General features: G+C 42.7%; 1 protein-coding gene across 1 annotated transcript in view; it reads left to right on the forward strand.

Annotated features, from left to right (window-relative positions):
- ABCC2 (ATP binding cassette subfamily C member 2) overlaps window positions 1-20,575 on the forward strand; it is a 70,799-nt gene that overhangs the window by 18,376 nt on the left and 31,848 nt on the right. Inside the window, exons 4-17 of the mRNA XM_055345715.1 lie at window positions 478-612; window positions 827-934; window positions 1,398-1,453; window positions 2,863-3,097; window positions 4,961-5,124; window positions 5,875-6,052; window positions 9,064-9,318; window positions 10,576-10,641; window positions 12,823-12,960; window positions 13,521-13,667; window positions 15,313-15,397; window positions 16,097-16,163; window positions 17,982-18,108; window positions 19,813-19,989. Coding sequence (XP_055201690.1) covers window positions 478-612; window positions 827-934; window positions 1,398-1,453; window positions 2,863-3,097; window positions 4,961-5,124; window positions 5,875-6,052; window positions 9,064-9,318; window positions 10,576-10,641; window positions 12,823-12,960; window positions 13,521-13,667; window positions 15,313-15,397; window positions 16,097-16,163; window positions 17,982-18,108; window positions 19,813-19,989 — 1,938 coding nt within the window. The remainder of the gene's footprint in view (window positions 1-477; window positions 613-826; window positions 935-1,397; window positions 1,454-2,862; window positions 3,098-4,960; window positions 5,125-5,874; window positions 6,053-9,063; window positions 9,319-10,575; window positions 10,642-12,822; window positions 12,961-13,520; window positions 13,668-15,312; window positions 15,398-16,096; window positions 16,164-17,981; window positions 18,109-19,812; window positions 19,990-20,575) is intronic.

The raw sequence follows: 20,575 nt of genomic DNA on the forward strand, positions 1-20,575 counted from the left end.
GTTATATTTAAGTGAGATGTTACAAGGCAAGTTCTATTGCTTAGTTTGATATTATTAGAAAATCATATAGACAACGTGGACCTGTCCAACAGAAATTGCCTCCCAGGGGGACTGCTATAGTACCTGAAATTAACTCCCTTGGGTCTTGAAAAGACTTTTCTGGCTCCCAGGGTAACTCCATTAAACGCAAAAGGTGACCCACTGTGTTCTTGGCTAACTCCCCACCCAAGTGTAGTGAATAGAGATGGGGTGGGGAAGAGGGTCCCAGGGAAAATGGATATCCTAAAAGAAGAAATTAGATTGTATCAGGGAGGATGTCTACAATTTGGCATTTGTATTGTCTGCTTGGCCAGCCTTCTAAAGGAGCTTGATATAACTAATCAACCCACCATTCTTCTGTCTCTCTGGCATTTTTCTTGCCTCTTGTCCTTGGTTAGTAATGATATTTTTTGGAACTTGATGTGACTTTCTCTCTAGCTCCTGGTTTTGCTGATCCAATACAGCAGGCGATGGTGTGTACAGAAGGATTCTTGGTTCCTGTCCCTATTCTGGATTCTCTCAATACTCTGTGGTAGTTTCCAATTTCAGACTCTGATCCGGACACTCTTAAAGGTAAGGAGGAAAGAGAGAGCGACATGAGGAGGTATTGTTGAGCAACTTCTAAGAGTAAGTGACATGGAATCAGTTGAACTCTGGGATAATTATGTTTAGGGGATTTTATGATAGGCTTTAATCACAAGCATTGACCTACATAGGCCATTTAGACTTAATTTAGAAAAAGGCTCATTTTCTCTATTTTTTGTTTTTGTTTTTTTCTTCCCCATAGGACAGCAATTCTAACTTGGCTTACTCTTGCCTGTTCTTCATCGGCTATGCACTACAGATCCTGGTCCTGATCCTATCAGCATTTTCAGAAAAAGATGCCTCCTCAAACGTGAGACTCTAAATATGCCCACCTCATGTATTATTTAACTGGACATTGCCTTGACACACGTAACTTTGAGTTGCTAAGGCCTCATGGAGTTCCTACAAGCCTGGAATATAGCCATGTAGACCATCTGTGGCTTAAAGAAACAAAAAGTGGCTAGCATAGGGAAATACTCTTTTATGAGTATGGAAATACTTTTACGCTGGCCCACCAATCCTCAGCATAGACAATTCATTCATGTATCTATGCAGAAAATTGGATTTTTACTGGTGACTTTAGGGTCTCCAGATAAACATTTTTTGTTCAATATACCTCAGTATTATGTCTACTTTTTAGCATAACATATCTAGAAAAATCAGAAATATATAAAATATAATTATACACATGAATTATACACATTCTGATTTTAGTCCCACAAAGTTCCTGTTTCAAATTTATTTACTTTTTGATTTGTGTGTGTGTCTTGCAGAATCCATCATTCACGGCCTCATTTCTGAGTAGCATTACGTTTAGTTGGTATGACAGGTAGGAAATGCCTGGTGTGGGCTATCCATATCCCTACCCCCTCATTCTTCTGAAAATGATGTAAATCTTCATTTAATTTAATTTTTAAAAATATTTTTAAAATTTATTTGAGAGAGAGACAGCATGAGCAGGGGGAAGGGGCGGAGGGGGAGAAGGAGAAGCAGACTCCTCACTGGGCAGGAAGCATGATGCAAGACTCAATCCCAGGACCCTGAGATCATGACCTGAGCCAAAGGGAGACACTTCAACAACTGAACCACCCAGGCATCCCTGGAAATCTTAATTTTAAAAATGCTTCCTGAGGCCTCCATTTCTCCTCTACTTAGAGTCTGAGAATGTTGACTTAATAGATCTATTTATTTCAGAGTGGCATGTGGAGGAGACGATGGAGGGGGATTTGCTTATGGTGGCCTGGGGGTTCCATAGAGAAAAGGAAGGATGTTAGAAAAAAAGAGGAAGAACGACAAGAAAAGGGACATTTGGTGGCAGGCAGTGTGGCACGATCTGGAGGGTAAGGGATGAACTAGCTGGCCTGGGCTATCAAAGGATCTGCAGCCAGCATTCTTGGCCTTTGTAGTTCCATGGGCTCCTGTGCAGGCTGGTAATGTCTAGGGACGCCTTCTCAGATATAATGTTTTCAACAGATAAAGAAAAAGGTACAGGGTTACAAAGGAAACCAAATATATTGAAATATGATCAGTTAAATATTTTTAAAAACTTGTGATACAGTAACACAAGTGCTTCTTTATGAATGTGTTAAATAACAAGATCTAGTGATGAGGTGAACAATGACCACAATCTCCAAGTAGCAATGAGTGTACACACACCATGAAAACACTGTGATGTCTCCCAGTGTCAAAGGAACAGGCACTCTTGTTTACAACTGTTTGGTTGCCACCATTCATGTTATAAAGAAAGACTAACTTTCAGTGAGAAGCTTAGTGAAAATAAAGATGTAATATATTTTGTATCCATATTCTCAAATACCAGGTTGATGGGCCCTGATGTAGAGAGATAGCACAGAGGAGGCTTCCAGGGCTGCTTGGTTCCTAAAGGGCATTGTGAAGGCCCCTCAGGGAAATGCCAGAGGGGCAGAGAGGCAGCCAGTGTTTGAGGAATTTGGAGGAGGAGGAGGTGATGCCCTTCTGACTTTTAATTCAGTAGTGCTGCTCCTCTTCCCTTCTTGTCTGATTCTACATTCCATCACCTGTCCCATCCATTTCCTGCCCTTCCTACAACTCTGTCAAGTTTGAAGGGCCAGGAGATGGAGTAGTGGGCCTCCTCCCATCCTCTGTCCCTCCATCCCAGAACTGCGGGTTGGGGTTGGGGGCAGGTTTTAACAGAAGCAGCAAGGGCACTGCGCCGACCCAGCCTGTAGGGTCTCAGTCTGTGGGTCACTCTGGTTCCAGCATTGTTATGAAAGGCTACAAGCAACCTCTGACACTGGAAGATGTGTGGGATGTTGATGAAAAGATTACAACCAAGGCACTGGTCAGCAAGTTTGAAAAATATATGGTGGAAGAGCTGCAGAAGGCCAGAAAGACCCTCCAGAAACAGCAACAGAGGAACACCCAGGGGAAGTCTGGAGAAAGGCTGCATGACTTGAACAAGAATCAGAGTCAAAGCCAAGATATCCTTGTTCTGGTAACTTTCCCATGATGTCTGTGTGAAAGTGCTCTGTGTTTCAGGCAAGACAATATCAGTGTCCTAGTGATTCTGTCCTGACATTTTGATAGCACTTTATACATTGCAGTGCATTTTATATTATGTGTAGTATTCATAACATTAGTAATACCTTTGTGATGGGTACATTTCAATATAATGTGCTATTCTTTCTCCTTTTGGGCATATTTGAAATTTTCTATATGTCTTTAAAAATAGAAAAAACCAATACCTTAGCATTGCCAGAATTTGCAATTTGGTGGGCTTTAGCATTAGCAGTTAATTCACTTATTTATTCACTCAAGTACCAAGTATCAATTGTCAGAGAATATTCTGGGCACGGGGTACAAGGAATAGCCTGAAGGAGTCCTCTTTATAGAGCTGGAAAATAAATAATAAACCAATACATGTTACTCTCTGAAAGTAACAAATGATATTAAGAATACATAAAACATGTTCATGTTTTGCATGAAGTAACTTTAGGATGGTAGGAGAGACTTTTCAGAGGAGGTGACACTTGAGCAGAGACCCAAAGTTTGAGAAAAGTCCACCTGTGGGACCATCAGAAGGAGGTATAATCCAGCCCAATGAAGCAGGAGTGTGAGGCTGAGGGGAACACGTTTAGTTTGTATGGAGAACTGCAAGAAGGTCCTGGGGCCTGGAGAAAGAGGCTGAGTAGGGGGTGAGATGAACTCAGGGCAGCAGGCAGGGCCTGTGCTGTGTAGACCCTTGTGGACCTTGGTAAGGAGTCTGGGTTTAATGGAAGGTTTTGAACAGAAAAGTAATGTGATCAGATTTATATTTTAAAAATGCATCTGGGCTGCTGCCGGGAGGATAGATGGTTGAGGGGCAAGAGGAGAAGCTGGGAGGCAGCCTGGGGCAGATGGCCAGGCAAGAGACTGATCAGATGGGATCTCAGTGACAAAATTATAAGAGGAAGTCACTGGTAGAAAAACCTGGAAACTGAGGCTGAGAAACTGAATTTGGGGCTTGATGAATAGAATGAAGAGGCCAAATCACAGGGAGAGGAAGAAGCGGGTGAGTGAGCAGTAATGTCCCATGTATTAGATTCTCAGGGCTACCCCAACATGGTACCTCAAACTGCATGGCTTAAAACAAACTTACTATTTCACAGAGGAAGTCAGAAGCCCCACATAAAAGTATCAGCAGGGCCATACTCCTTACAAAACCCATAGGGGAGAAACTTTCCTTCCTTCTTCTAGGTTCTAGTTTTGCTGCTCTTTGGTTTATGGATGCATCACTCCAATCTGTACCTCTGTCATCACACTACCATCTTCTCTCTGGGTCTGAGTCTCTTCTCTTACAAAGACACCAGTCCGACTGGAGTAGGGCCCACCCTAAGAACTTCAACCTCACTTGATTACATCAGCAAAGGCCCCATTTCCAAATAAAGGCACATTCTGAGGTACTGGTGGTTAGAGTTACAGCATATTTTTTGAGGGAACATAATTCAACCCATAACATCCTACAACAACCACAAGCAAGAAAAAACAAAAAGTCTTAAAAATTCTCATGTTCATACCCTTCCTGGCAGGCCCCCTACTTAGAGTCTGTTCTTTGTTTTTTATTATTATTTTTTTAACATGGTATTTTTACCAGCTTAGTGGCCTGGTTTTCTCACCCAAGATAGACCAAGAGTATTAGAATGGGGAAGGAAACCAGTGACGGCAGCTGGAAGGGTGCACAATGGCAGGCAGTGAGAAGACCAAAATCTGTGCAAAGAAAGCAATGGGATTCAGAGGCTTAACACTGGAGTCATGCAGTGTGAGACAAAAGTTTACACTACGTGACTGTGTAAGCACTGTTGTTTGGTTTTATACCTAGGAAGAAGTTAAAAAGAAAAAAAAGAAGTCTGGGACCACAGAAAAGTTTCCCAAGTCCTGGTTGGTCAAGAGTCTCTTCAAAACTTTCTATGTCATACTCTTGAAATCATTCCTACTGAAGCTGGTGTATGACCTTCTCACGTTTCTGAATCCTCAGCTGCTGAAGTGAGTCCTGGACCTTGGCTAGTCCTTCAGGGCCTCCTCTGCCACTCCTCTCCCTGCTTGCCCCTTGGCTATGCAGGCAGGAGTTTATTAAATTCCCATTGTTTAAAATGCTCATAATATTCCTCCACCTTCCAGTGTTGCGTTCATGAAAAGCACAGTGCTGTTCTAAAGATCTAAAATACTAGGTCTTTTAGCTTTCCTCTTTCCTACATCCCTCCCCTCCTAGGAAGCCAGGTTCTTGTTAGAGACTCTTGTTAAACAGAAGTGACCTGAGAGGAGGCATGCCCAAGAGGTGGGCAGCATAATCCAACAGAGCCTTATACCTAGTGTCTATAACCCCATCTCTACAGCCACAGCCTTTGGTGGGAGGTTTTGGTTAATCATGACAAGACTTTGTAGTCTGCTGGAATCTATAGGATGAATTCTCCTTTAGGGGAAGTTCGAACTTACATTGGATCCATGTCCTACTACCCCTTGGTAAATAGGGGAAGACCGGGCCAAAGCATTGCATGCAGTACCAGGTCTAAAGAGCATTTCTTTCATTGTCCCTGCTCACAGCCATGGGTCATCATCTCTAATCTCTTGCTGCTAGCCCTCCAAGCAAAAGCAAGAGCCCTGATGCAACTGTGAAGTTTAGGTCTTCCAACAGCATTGGACAATTCTGGTCACTTTTGAAGCTGGCTGTGCATGAGGAATGTGAAGAATCCTTGGAGACCTGATGGCCTCATTTATTTGGTTTTGATTTGGCAGGTTGCTGATCTCCTTTGCAAATGACCCAGACACGTATGTGTGGACTGGGTATTTCTATTCGGTCCTCTTCTTTGTTGTGGCCCTCATCCAGTCTCTCTGCCTTCAGAGCTACTTTCAAATGTGCTTCATGTTGGGTGTAAACGTACGGACAACCATCATGGCTTCCATATACAAGAAGGTAAGTGGATTGTGTTAGACATCACTGAAGAAAATTCCCTTAAGTGTGAGCATTTATTCCAAGACTGAGGAAAATTTTGATAGAAATGAAAACTGATCTTAACATTCGATTCTAACTAACCAGATAACCTCCTTTAGATTTTTCTTTGAAAATTGTGAAAAGTGGATTCATGGACATAGAGCTTGTGCGTGTTCAGGGGACACGGGGGAGGATGCACTCTAGAGAAAAGCTGGCAAGCCGTTCTCTGCCTGGGATCTGCCTTTTAGCCTTGAAGGCTTGTGCACCGGTCCCTCTCTTCTTGCTCTCTTGACAAAGTGAGAACACCTTGGAAAAGAATGTAAGATTAGAATATTCAATTTGGCAGCACATATACTGATAATGGAAAGAATATAAGATCAGAAAAGAAGCTGACCAATGGCAAACTCTTAAAATCACCATTTAAAATGGATACTACTTGGGCAGCCCCGGTGGCGCAGCGGTTTAGTGCCGCCTGCAGCCCAGGGCGTGATCCTGGAGACCCTGGATCGAGTCCCACATCAGGCTCTCTGCATGGAGCCTGCTTCTCCCTCTGCCTGTGTCTCTGCCCCCCTCTCTCTGTCTGTGTCTCTATGAATAAGTAAATAAAATCTTTAAAAAAAAATAAAATGGATACTACTTGAAACCAGGTTCATAAGACATGGTGTATTTATCTCTGTTACGATTTTGCCATAGACTAGAATGCTCTATGGGCCAGGGCTCTACCTCCCCAGACCCAGTTGCCTAGAGACAACTTTTTCTAATCTTTAGCATCTGACCACCCCTTCTCTGCCTGACTCCTTTTTTCATTTTGTAAATACATGCTCTCTGGTTACTGAGTTCTGCAGACTTGGGAAGTTTTTCATTTCCTTATGATGATTTTGCTAACCTTCCCTCTGCGGTGTTGCATTTAACCTTTAACTTTTTCAGAGCAACTGTATTTTCCTCGTGTCCTAGATACCAGGGTGAAATCTCATTTTGTCCCTTGAAAAATAGAATCAATTCTATCTTAATAAAAAATAAATAAAAAGAAATGAAAATACAATAGTTACTGTCAGTGACCACAAGCCTGAGGAAAAAAAAATTCATATGTGAGGAGATAGGACTTTTTATAGAATAGAACATTAAACTCCAATTGCCTTTTCTTCCTCTCTTTCTTGTGCCACTAACGTTTTCTATCATAATGATTTTCTGTTATGGTTCCTGGTTCTCTCCCTTGCGTTTGTCTCTTAAAACCAATGTGTCATTGTCTTCCCTGAATAGATGTTGCCTTGTCCAGAGACCCACACAGAGAGTCCAAAATGTCTTTAGATCAGAAGTCTGGTCAGGTCTTTTGAACTCCGTCCTGAGTACCCTCACACTGGAATTCGGACTTCCCCCAATTTTTTAATCCCTTTATTTCCTTTGGAGATACTGGATTTCTGCTCGTTTGCAGGGTATCAGATCACTAACAAGGCTATCTCAGCCATTTCTATGAATGTACACTTTTACAATTATGGTGGTTCATTCCTAAATATTCTAAGTTTTGCAACTGTTACAGTTCATAAAGAATTTGTAAAATGGAACTCTTAATAAGACTTTTAGTCAAATAAATATTCCTACTAAAATAGAATTTAAAACTGATTTCTTATGGCTAGACAATGCTTCATTTATGAAATGTTATGAAACATTTTTTATATCCATTATCAATTCATGGCACTGTGAAGTAACTGCATTATCTCTATTTTACAGAGAAATAAGGCTTAGGTCATTGCAATGCCTACAATCATATAGCCAGGTATTGCCCTCAGATGAAGGCTATTAGAACTAAATTAATGCCTTTTCGACTGTACTGAGATTTACTGAGAATAGAAAAATGATGACCTTGAAGGGTAATTAGTTGGTTTGGCTTTTTGTTTTTTTGGGGGGAGGGGGGTGTTTTTGTTTTCCATATCAAAGAGGAAGCATAGCCACAGACTGATTTCTCTAGAAACTTAATGGCCTAATGTTTTGGGGAATTTTCCTCATTTTACTATATAACCAAGAATCCTGTTATGTTCCAAAGAAGTATGTCTTGGTGGATTAAGATGACAGCTGAGCTTCCAGGAAGAGGATGGAGGCTCCCTAGGACAACCTAAAGGTCTATACTGTCTTTTGTGTGAATTAGAAAGCTCTCCTTCCTCCAGGAAGATGTAGCCCATGCCAGTTGTTTTTTTGGTCTTTTGTGAACTGGTTTCAGTGCCCCCACCTCAAGTCCCTTGGCTGGGTGCATTTGTGCAAGGTACTGTTGTAAGTGACAGACCTGTGGAGATAAATCTTTTGGTCTCTCTAACATGAAAACAGGAGCCAATGCTATGTGATTCAGCATCTAGATATTGCCTGCAAATTCCTGACAATAAACAAATTTTGCTTCAAATGCATGAACGGCACAGCTTTCCTCTTCATTCTGAGACCTCTGTCCTTCTTGAAAATGGCTGCAACTTCCTTTTAAGAACATGGCTCCAAGTAACACTGCCACAACCAAATCTAAAAGGCCAGAATCAATAAGTGATTGATTCCTCCCTTCCTATCATCCTTCAGTATCTGATTCCCTACTGTGTGCCATGTGATATGGTAGTGAAATGAGCAGATGTAGCCCTTGTTCTCACTGAGTTTACGTCTGGTGGAGAAGTAGAAAAATGACATCATTACAGTTCAGTATGATGAATGTAATGCCAGAAGTAAGCCCCGAATGTTCTGGGAGTACACAGAAGGTACTGGTATCTAACCCAAACTCAGGAGTCCAGGAAAGTCTTCTCAGAACAAATTCCATCTAAACTGACACTAAAGAAAAGGAATTTTCTGAGCAAAGAAATGTGTATATTGGGGTGGGGTTGGTAAGGGGTTCAAGGAGGTGGAAGTAACCTGAAAGAGAAGTCAAGAATGAGAGAAAACTCTGTATAAGGTAGGGAGGCAAGAAGGCAGAGCCCCTTGGAAAAGTTGTGTCTATTGTTCCCAATTCCAATCTTTATCTTTAGGCGCTGACCCTTTCCAACCAGGCCAGGAAGCAGTACACCATTGGAGAAACAGTGAACCTGATGTCTGTGGATGCTCAGAAGCTCATGGATGTGACCAACTTCATTCATCTGCTGTGGTCAAATGTTCTCCAGATTGCTTTATCTATCTACTTCCTGTGGGCAGAGCTGGGACCCTCCGTCTTAGCAGGTGTTGGGGTGATGATACTCCTAATTCCAGTTAATGGGCTACTTGCCTCTAAGAGTAGAGCTATTCAGGTAAAGAAACTGAGTCACACTGGGGATATAAATACCTTCTTCAAAGTCTAAAAGTCTTTTGTTTACTCTAACTCTTGGGCATTTGGGCAGGCAAAGCTGATGGAAGACTTTCCAGCATTCCACATGAACGTGGTTTTCTCTATCTTCCCCTTTCATCTTTTAACCAATCTTAAGGTTTATATTCTCGTTATTCATGTTAGAGGGCAGAGAGGGGAGAGCTCTCCAGAGACCCTGCACATAACTCTTCTACCCTGCTCTGATAGACTGGGGTGTTTTTTTTTTTATTTTCTATTTTTTTTTATTTTTTTATTTTTATTTTTATTTTTTTTATTTTCTATTTTTTAAAGAAGATTTTATTTTTAAGTAACATCTACACCCAACATGGGGCTCAAATCTACAACCCTGGGATCAAGAGTGGCATGTTCCACTGACTGAGCCAGACAGGTGCCCTAGGGCTGTTCTTAGAATAGTGATGATTGGCCCTGTTTTCCCCATCATAGCAATACAAACCAATCATGCAGAGCAGACACATGAGTGACCCAAACTTTAAGCCTAAATCCTGGCAATCAACCCTGCTACTACTAGGTGGCAGGGTTCCCTGCAGACAGTTCTTTGATCTGCCAGGAATCACAGATTGGGTGGGAGGACTGGATGCTGTATGTGATACATTCATTCATTCCCTTTGCGTTCCTTTAGTTACAAATAATTATTTTTAAAAGATATAGTGTACATGCTATTCTGGGAACAGGGCAGCAAATTAGACAAAGCTCTTGTTCTTGTGGAGTTTACATTCTTCTAGAGTGGAAATTTAGGCCATAAATAGAAGCAAACAAGAAAACTATCAGGTCATGATAAATTAAACAGGGTGATATGATAGCAAGTGAGTGGATGGTGGTTTTAGATGACAGGGTCGGGAAAGGCCTCATACATGTGAGGGTACATATGAGTTCAACTCTGAATAGCACGAGCCTGACTGTGAAGGAGCAAGTTCCCAGAAGTATAACCTGGGAAGAGGGCAAGCCAGGCAGAGCCTGCAGGGACAGACATGAGCTTGACACGTTTAAGGATCAGAGTGAAGACAGGTGTGGCAGGAGCAGCCTGGACAAAGAGCACGGTGGGGAGAGATGCATCCCAATCCCGGGCACCTCAGGTTCTTACCAACTGACATCTACAAGTGTCACCAGCACAACCCAGCATCCATGGCAAATCTGAATCATCTCACAAAGAAGTGTGTTTTGTTTTACTTTTTCCTGGCAGGTAAAAAATATGAAGAATAAAGACAAACGTTTAAAGATCATGAATGAAATTCTCAGTGGGATCAAGGTGAGAAACTGAGGAGGAGCAGGCCCTCCATGTAAAATGCTGGCAGCAGCAGCAAAGGGTTCTTGGCCTCAACAAAGCCTGGTAGGGGTTGTGAACAGCTCCTTCTGGGCCTGAGATGTGTCACAGGACTACAGGCTCATCTATCCACAAGTCTCCAAGTCTCCTGCTTCTCCTTCTAGCTGTTTCAGGCCCTCTTTCAAACCTGGATTTCTGTTTATTTACCATAAATGTTTTTTTTGTTTGTTTGTTTATGTTTTTCTGTAGAAATTGTCAAATGCACACAAAAGTAGAGAATGATCTCATGAGACCCAGTGGACTTCTCACCCACATCTAGCAATTATCAGCATGATCTGATCTGTGTATCCACTTCATGCTCTGCTAGATTATATTTAAAGCAAATCCCAGATATCTTGTCATTTCATTCATAAATACTTTGTATGTTTCTAAAAGACTTTATTTTTTAACATAGCCACAATACCATTAGTATACCTAAAAAAGATTACTCATTTTTTTGGGTACTGCTAAATTTTCCCAATTGCCTCATATGTCATTTGTTTGCTGAATTAGTTAGAATAAGGATCCAAAAAATGTCCAAACATAGCATTTAGTTGCTAGTTCTTTTAATCTATAATAGACTCTTTCCTTTTGTTTTTTTTTTTTAATTCCTTTTTTGTCATATTGGAGAAACCAGATTGTGTTGTTTCCTGTATTTCTTATAAATTAGTAATCAGATCTAGAGGCTTGATTAGTTTTTTTGTTTGTTTGTTTCTTTGTTTTTGTTTGTTTGGTAGGGGTAGGGAGGAAGGATACTTTCAGAGGGTACTGTACAGGTATGATCCAGGTATTGTCAGTCTGATTCACTCCTTAATAGGTTTCCTGCTGTTCTTCTTCTTCTTTTTTTTTTTTTTTTCCTGCCATTCTTTCACCTAGAGCAGTGATTTGTGGCCCTGGAAACACATTTTGACCCCCTGGGCAGTTTGTAAAACCCACTGAAGTTTGGGCTCTAATTCAAGCCATTTAAATTAGATTCTCTGATGTTGAGGCCTAGGCATACATATATTTTAAAAGCTCCCCAAGTGATTCTAATATGCAGCCAACATTGAAAACTATCATAAGAGTTCTTGCATCCATGAATGATCATTACCTTGATCTATTATTTCATTAGGAGCAAAAGAGTGAAATTTTAGTTCTATTAAATTTTAGTTCTATTAATCTTTGGCAATGATTAATTGGAATTCTATAATGAAGAATTATCTTTAATCAACTAGTTAGTTACCCTAAAATAAATTTTGTACAGGACAGGCAAGATAAATGCTTGCTTCTTTCCCTCTATTGACCAGCTTTCAAAATAATGCATTTCCTCCCACAAAGGTCACCAAGATGTTATTTTTTTTTAACATTTGTGTTGTTTTGAATTCAAGGATTTAAGTATTATCCTAAACTTTTTGAAAATGAAATGGAGGCCTCTTTTAATCCCTGATATTTCTCTAAACAGAGCTCTGATATGCCTTCTTGCTAAATCTAGTAAAATGAAAAGATAGCTCTGACTTTGCATCTCTGTTCTAACACTTGCTAGCTTGGTAACTTTGGTCAAGTTAATTAGCTTCGGGATCCCTGGGTGGTGCAGCGGTTTAGCGCCTGCCTTTGGCCTGGGGCGCGATCCTGGAGACCTGGGATCGAATCCCACGTCGGGCTCCTGGTGCATGGAGCCTGCTTCTCCCTCTGCCTATGTCTCTGCCTCTCTCTCTCTCTCTCTCTCTCTCTCTCTGTGACTATCATAAATAAATAAAAATTTAAAAAAGTTTATTAGCTTCTTCAGCCTGTTTCTTTATCACTAAAATTGATACAATAATTCTGCAAAAGTCAGGGATTCTCCTTGGTTTGCCCAGAACTTTCTGGGCTTAGCACTGAAAGCCCCATGTCCTAAGCAACCCCTTAGACCCAGGTAAACTGGGACAATTGATCACACTAAGGTTGTTATAAGGATTAAGTAAGATAATGTGTATAAACCATTTTGTACATAGTAGGTTGTCAGCAAATGCAGCCTATCTTTCTATAATCATACTTTATAATCTGGATTTCTACCTTCCATCCCCCGTTTTGGAGAACACATCCTAAAATCTGGGCAGATGAGCCCTTTTGGCGCAACAGTGTGAGCTGTGCTGTTTTCTATCCTCTTAGATCCTGAAATATTTTGCCTGGGAACCTTCATTCAAAAACCAAGTCCACGAACTTCGGAAGAAAGAGCTCAAGAACCTGCTGACCTTCGGGCAGATGCAGTCTGTAATGGTGTTTCTCTTATACTTAACTCCGGTCTTGGTGAGTGACAGCAATCAATGGGCTGGGAAGAGGAAGCTGCCAATCAATCAGCTGCCTGAAGGGGAAGGTTCTAGATAGGCTGCCCAGTGCTGTAGGCCTAGCCCTCAAATCCAGGGAGTTCTGGCCCCTCCTCACTTTCTCAGAGCCTCCATCCCTACCTTGTGCCCCAGCTCTAGTTTCACCCCAGTGTACAATTTGGTGCTCTGGCAGCCCAGAGCAAGTTTCCAGAATGGTTGGCATCAATGAGGTATCCAGGAATGGTTTGCATAGGAGACTTTCTATCTTCTTGAGGAGGCTGTGTGGATTTAGAGTGGGAAGGAACACCAATATCAGAGCCAGGAGACCCAAACTATGGTCTCAGTGATACCATTAACTGACCTTGTGACCTCAGGCAAGATATTTCCTCTCCTCTGGGCTCCGCTTTCTCAGCTGTAACACAAGAAAATTGAGACAAAAATCCCTAAAGCTCCTTCAACTCTGATATACCATGTTCCTGAGTCTTAGCATAAGGCCGCTTGGACCCGTTTAGGAATGAATTCCTTGTGACCTTGCTTCTCCAGGTGTCTGTGATCACGTTTTCAGTTTACACTCTGGTGGACAGCAATAATGTTTTGGATGCAGAGAAGGCATTCACCTCCATCACCCTCTTCAATATCCTGCGCTTTCCCCTGAGCATGCTCCCCATGGTAATCTCCTCACTGCTCCAGGTGGGTAGGATCTCTCACTGCTGGCTGATTATCTCTGGTTAAAAGCCTTACGTTCCAAAGTGACTAGCCTCTCAGAGTGCACGTCTAGCTTCTGCTGGTGAACTTTCAATTAGAGACCTTTGTTTGGTCTTAGTAAAGACCAAGACCAAGTAAAGACCAAGACCAAGACCAAGTAAAGACCGACAAACTTGGAGACCAAGTTTGATCTTAGTAAAATTACAAGCTCTCTGAACCCTAATTAATCTGACTATAAAATGAGGATAATCATACCAATCTTCTCTACCTCACAGGGAGACAGTGCTTGTGAGAGCACTTAGTGAGATGATGGTGATGAGCCCTGGTACCTGGAACAATTTTAAGCCCCTTTCCAAGCCTGGTTTCCCCCACATTTTTCCAGGGCTTTGGGGTATTTATAAGCATTAGGGAAATATGGCACAAAGGGAAAGAAAAGACATTGTCTTGTATGAAGCTATGTAAGGGTAAAACTGAATGCAGTTCTTGAGCTTCGAGCTGTCAGTTTGGAGTTTAAGAGATCTTGGATGGGCCAGAGGCAGTGTCTGGGTCCTGCAAAGTGAGCATAGACACTGATATGGACCAGGTACCAGACCTCAGGAGGACATTCATGGGACATGAGGTAGACCGGTGAGGTGGCCAGGAAGATGGAGTGAAGTGATATGCATTTACCCAGGCAGTGGCTGGCTCAGACCACAAGAGTGACCCCCCTGTCCTGGAGGGAGTGAAGAAAGACTAACAGATTTGACTGATAGAGAAACAGCAGGCTCTTTTTAGATGCAGTTAGTTTACTACACAGATAACCAAAGCAAAATCAGCAAAGGTGTCCACTCCCTTCATCCCCGTCTCACAGGATGACCATGCACCCCCGCTGTGTGGCTCCCTGTGTCTGAGGAGCTGATTGGCGCAGCAGCACCCACATAGTTTTGTAGCCTACAGCGGTGCTCAGGAGGGAGAAAGGCAGAGAGTCTGCTCCTTCATTAGAACCCGGGTAGCAAGGAGAAACCATCTTATGACAGGTTCCCTGGAAATAGGGAGGCAAGTGAGAAATGTCCTTGTAAAAGCTCCCGAGAATTCCAAGTTCTCATTGTTTCCAGAGACTGCAGGATGTCTGCCAATGCTTGGGTCAGCTGTGGTTTAAACCTGGCCTATGTGGAGATGTGAAAGGTCACTATGGTGCCGTGGCCAATTCCTCTATAAAGGGTCCTAGTAGTGGCTCAGTTAGGACACCGGATGAACCCAAGGCATGGATACTCAAGTACAGAAGAGCACATCCGGGGCCCAGTTACCAAAACCAGACAGAAGTTAGGGTTTCGTCTTAGAGGAAGGCAGAAGACAGTTTCCGGAACCAGGTCCAAAGATTGGAGAGATGGCAAGAGAGTTGACCCTCAAGTTTTCTAAGGGGCTGAAACAGAGCATCTTAATTTCCCTCTGTCTCTTGAGGCTGAGGTGTGGATGAGTCTGTGGTAGGTGTCCAGAGGGTCCAGCTGTGGCAAATGGCAAATCATTGGCTAGAAACTCGGCAGGTGGACTGCTTCCACGTCCAGGGCTGATGGCAAAGTCAAAATCCTCTCCCTGCTTGTGCTTGTCATTGGATTTTTTTATTCTTCAGATCCCTTGTGTCCCTCTCTAGGCCAGCGTTTCCAGAGAACGCCTGGAAAAGTACTTGGGAGGGGATGACTTAGACACATCCGCCATTCGACGTGACAGCAGTTCTGGTAATGGATCTGAAGCTGCTCCCCAAGCTTAGCCACAGAGCTGGCACCTGAACTCAATATCTGGGGCCTCTTGGCAGCAAACTGATTGAAAGGGAGACCTGGGAGTTTATCTTGAAACCCTCCTTTACATAATAAGCTTGCTGTTTTTACTTAAATTATGCTTTCATTTAGAGCAGAGTACTTAGCCAGATTGCTAAACAAAGCTGGGCCAGTCACTCTGAGGATGAGCAGGGAATCCTGCAAAACATCTAGAAAGCAAAAGTCAGGATAGTGCCAAGCATAGGAATTGGGGAAGGTAGACTGGAGCTCTGAGGCCTGAGGGGCAGCCACAGCCAGAGCAAGCCATGGGTCTGGAGTTCAGGGAGCTGCTAGATTTCTATCTGGAGCTGGAATTTTTACCAGGATGCTAGGCAGCAGGGGCCCCGAGAACAGACCCAGAGTGTCTGCAAGTCAAGAGTCTGGGCTACTGACAAGGTTGGCAATTCAACCAACAATCCAACAATCCAACCTGTTTGCAGGCCACTTTTGGTCTCAGCTGGGAGCTTTCCTTTCCCTCCTGTTCATGGAGGAGCTGGCGCCTGGCAGAGGGGATCTCAGGTGCTGCTGAAGGAAGCCAAGAGGGGGAAACACATGAGGGCTGAGAAGGAGCAGACACATGGGGACTACAGCTCATGAAAAGAGGGGCCTTCTTCTCCACAGACAAAGCTGTGCAGTTCTCAGAGGCCTCCTTCACCTGGGACCAGGACTCGGAAGCCACAATCAGAGAGTGAGTTGCCCCTTCCCACCCTGCTGTTCTTCAGAATTCTCTTTGCCAGCCCTGTTATTAGAAAGGTCCACGTAATAGGGCACATGTGCCCATGTTCAGGTAGAGATAGTGCAGGCTGAACCCCCGGAGGGATGTACTGACAGCAAAACCCCTGAGCCTCTTTCCCTATAATTACATCTGCCTCTCTACTGTCTTCCTGTGGGACACATACATCCTGCTAAGGACCCATGAAGACAGGTATTCCGGATTGTGGATGGAGGTAGTGCAGTGTTGGGAAGTGGCCTCGGGCTCTGGGTACGGGAAAGGATACATCCAAGAATCTGAAATCAATTTAAGTTTATTCACTCACTCAAGAATAGTAACCAAGAATATGCCTTCGTTCCCCACAGTGAGCAATGGGAGCCGCCTCTAACTAAGATTAAACTTGAGATCTAGAGTCTTACATCTAAATAACCCATTTCCACATCCCACCTCCTCTGCCCTTAGCCAGCCCTTTCTTACCATGCTGCACTGTAGTTCCTTATCCACAGTTTTGCTTTCTGTGGTTTCAAATTACCTACAGGCAACCTTGGTTGTCCTCTCTGTAAGCAGATGATCCTCCTGACAAAGTCAGAAAGTCAGTAGTAGCCTAATGCTAGGTCACAGTGCCTACGTCATTCATTCACTTCTGCTCTGCACATGGGCATTGTCACATCTTGAATCATCAGAAGAAGAGTGAGTACAGTACAATAAGAGAGTAAAACCACATTCACCTACCTTTTATTATAGTATACTGCTATAATTGTTCTACTTCATTAGTTATTGTCATTAATCTCTTCCTGGGCCTAATTTAGAAATTTAACTTTATCACAGGGCTATCTGGATAGGAGAAAACCTAGTACCTGCAGGGTTAGATACACAGCACATACCCAGCTCCACTGAACACACGATACACCAGGAAGCCTGAGCAGGCCACATCTTTCTTCACAATCCAGCGCATGTAATCTCCCTGTTGCACCTAGGATTTTCCAAACTTCTCTCTTATTCTTACAGCCTTTGATATGAATTCTGGAGCTTGCCCCAGGATGCACTGGGGCCAGAAGCCCCTCCTCTGAACCCTCTCAACCTGAAAGCCTCCCTTTGCAGAGAGAAGTCTAGACACAGCTCCCACTTTCAGCTGAACTTCTTTTAGATGTATACTATAGCAATAGGCAGATTCAGAAATATTGTGAACAAGTTCCTAATGTTCCAAATATTCTAGGGACTCAAAAATAGGTGGGCACAGAGTTGCTAGGAGTCCAGCCCAGTGTGTGCCCCTCCCCAGCAGGACACAACCAGATCTCCAGAGGAAGGGGCAGGGAATTTGTGCTTTTTTGCAAGTGCCCCACTGAATGGCTATTCTCATTGAACATCCAAGTTTGGGAAACACTTATCTATTCCAACCCTGTTAGTTCATAAATGGAAGTCCAGAGAAAGTGACTTTCCAAGATCATACAGCGTAGCAGTAGTAGAGTTGAGACTTGAACTCAGGTCACCAGATTCTCATTAGGTCTTGTCAATGGTACCATGTTGGTGCTAAGAGAATTATTCCAGTTGAAACTACACTGGGACAAACAGTTTGTAGATAGTTGAGTAAGGGTTCACTCTCTAGCCCTTTAGAGCTTAAAAAAAAAAAGAAAGATATTAAAGAAGCACTTCAAAGTCTTCTATATCCAAGACAAATTTTCCAGTCTTGTGGGTAAGACTCAAACCAGACTTAACATGGATAGTCTGAGAGGTGGCCTGAACCACTCTTGAATAACTGCCCTCATCTCCTTCAAATACATTTCTCTCTTTCAGTGTGAACCTGGACATTATGCCAGGCCAATTGGTGGCTGTGGTGGGCACTGTAGGCTCTGGGAAGTCTTCCTTGATGTCAGCCATGCTGGGAGAAATGGAAGATGTCCATGGGCACATCACCATCAAGGTGAGAGAGGATGCCAAGAAGAGTTCTGACATTCAAATGTGGACCATACAGCACTGAGGAAGAGAATCTGATAACCACTGTTGTTTTGCAGTAGGAGGGGTCTTACAGACATTTGGTAGACTTGCAAACTAGATTCTTTGCCCCACTCCACACATATACTCAGACCCGAGGGTAGATTCTAAAAATCTGCATTTTTAATGAGGTCCCCAGGTGATTCCCATATGTATACTTAAGTTTGAAAGCTGTTAAATAGAACTCTTCTTCCTTCAAAGTACAGGCAATTCTGCTTTATCTGTGTTTCTAAAAACATCATTAAAAACTTACATAACTTTGTAACCAGGGTACCAACAAAACCAATAACAACAATAGCAATTAAAGCAGCAGCACTGTAACTGACACTCAGCATCACAGCTAATCCTGGATCCCCTGCCTTCTCCTTTGAGAGCTTGGGCTTCGAGGGTACTTCCTTCCAATACCAAAATTTGATATAGGGTGTAGATATCTTCATCAAATTTTTTTAACAGAAGAAAACTTTTCATAATGTCCTCATTAGTACTCTCTGCTTCCCCAGAGTTAAATTTAAGGGAAATTTTATATACTTAGAATCATTTAACCAGCCATCACTTGCATTAAAAAAAAAAAGGCATGTCAATAGATTTTTTTTAGCTTTTTTCCTTAAGATCTTTGTATCTTGCTAAGCGTTTCTTTTTTAATTATGAGAAAGCTTGCCCCTGATGGCTTGATACTGACATGCTTAGAAAATGAAGAATTAATGCTTCTTCTGCATTATACTGACCTTATTCCCTAATTTACCAGTCACTTATGAGCTAGTGTACATTAAATAGACACACGGTAAAGCAGAACAGACTCTACAGATTAAAATCTGTTTCCTAACTCCTTTTTAAAAAATTTATTAGAGGGAAAGAGAGTGTGAGTCCAAGTGTGCATGTGAGGGGGGAGGGAGAGTAGTAGAGGGAGAGAGAGAATCTCAAGCAGATTCCCCACTGAGCACAGAACCTAACCCAGGGCTTGATTTCAAGACCTTGAGATCATGATCTGAGCCAAAATCAAGAGTCATATGCTTAGCTAACTGAGCCACCCAGGCACCCCAGTTTCCTAACTCCTTTTAGGAAGCTTTTTCAAAAAAGTTTTTGAGTATAGTTGACACACCATGTTACATTAGTTTCCAGTATATTGGGAAGCTTTTTCTTGCTAACTCAAAAGCAGGCCCATTCTCAAATATAGGCCTTTGTCAGGCTCCATCTCTCATTGGACATGATCTGCCTTATGCATCAGCCAGTCACCCTAATTCAAATATCTTGGTTCTTCCTAAAATACCATCTATATCATCCCCCTTATCAGTGTTAGCCCTCTCACCAGAGTCTTAGGAAACTCACTGAGGTCAAACTAAAGCCCTGTTCTAGAAGTAGCATGTGCATTCATCCCCCAATTTTTAGGATCATGGCTAGAAAGTAATAGTAAAAAAGGGGGGCAAATATTTAAGTGGTGGTTAGGATATAAAATCTTTCTCCTTGGTTGGTGCAATATATACAAGACATTTATGAATATCAGATGCTCAGTCAGCCTAACATTGATTTTCTTTAAATCTATGTTCTGTTTTTTCCTCCCCATCCTGCCACTCCTTCCTTAAACTCTGTATTTCTGGAGGTACAACTGTCACATGGTCTGATCCTTCCCATCTAGGGCACCATAGCCTACGTCCCACAGCAATCCTGGATTCAGAATGGCACCATAAAGGACAATATCCTTTTTGGATCCGAGTTGGATGAAAAGAGATACCAGCAGGTGCTAGAAGCCTGTGCCCTCCTACCAGACTTGGAAGTGCTGCCGGGAGGAGACCTGGCTGAGATTGGAGAGAAGGTACTTTGGACACCAAGAGACCTTGAAGGGTGAAGGAATAGCAAAGATTTTTTAAAAAATGAGAATGGTGAAGAGGATGGAAGTAGAAGAGCTGGCCGGTTTTGGTAGTCAGGTTGGAACAAATACCAGAAAACCAAGTTTATGCAATATTTGAAACTTAAAATTTTGTAGCTGGAAGCAAATATCAGAACTGTGTCATGTAAAAGAATGTTGATGAGGCTAGGACCTGAGAGGTTAAGTAACCAGTGCCTGGCCCAAGGCTGGCCTCACAGGTAGAGGAACAGCAGAGACAGGACCAGAGCTGAGAGGTTCTGACTCTACCTCTCGATATGAGTGAAGCCCAGAGGAAAGTTCCAATGATCTGCTTCACACACTTAGAAATTTAGTGTGATAAGGGAAGGAAGAAGAAATGTGTGGGAAATATCAGAAAGGGAGACAGAACATAAAGACTCCTAACTCTGGGAAACGAACTAGGGGTGGTGGAAGGGGAGGAGGGCGGGGGGTGGGGGTGAATGGGTGACGGGCACTGAGGGGGGCACTTGACGGGATGAGCACTGGGTGTCATTCTGTATGTTGGTAAATTGAA

Source organism: Nyctereutes procyonoides, unplaced genomic scaffold (genome assembly GCF_905146905.1).
Source record: "Nyctereutes procyonoides isolate TBG_1078 unplaced genomic scaffold, NYPRO_anot_genome, whole genome shotgun sequence".
Classification (NCBI taxonomy): domain Eukaryota; kingdom Metazoa; phylum Chordata; class Mammalia; order Carnivora; family Canidae; genus Nyctereutes; species Nyctereutes procyonoides.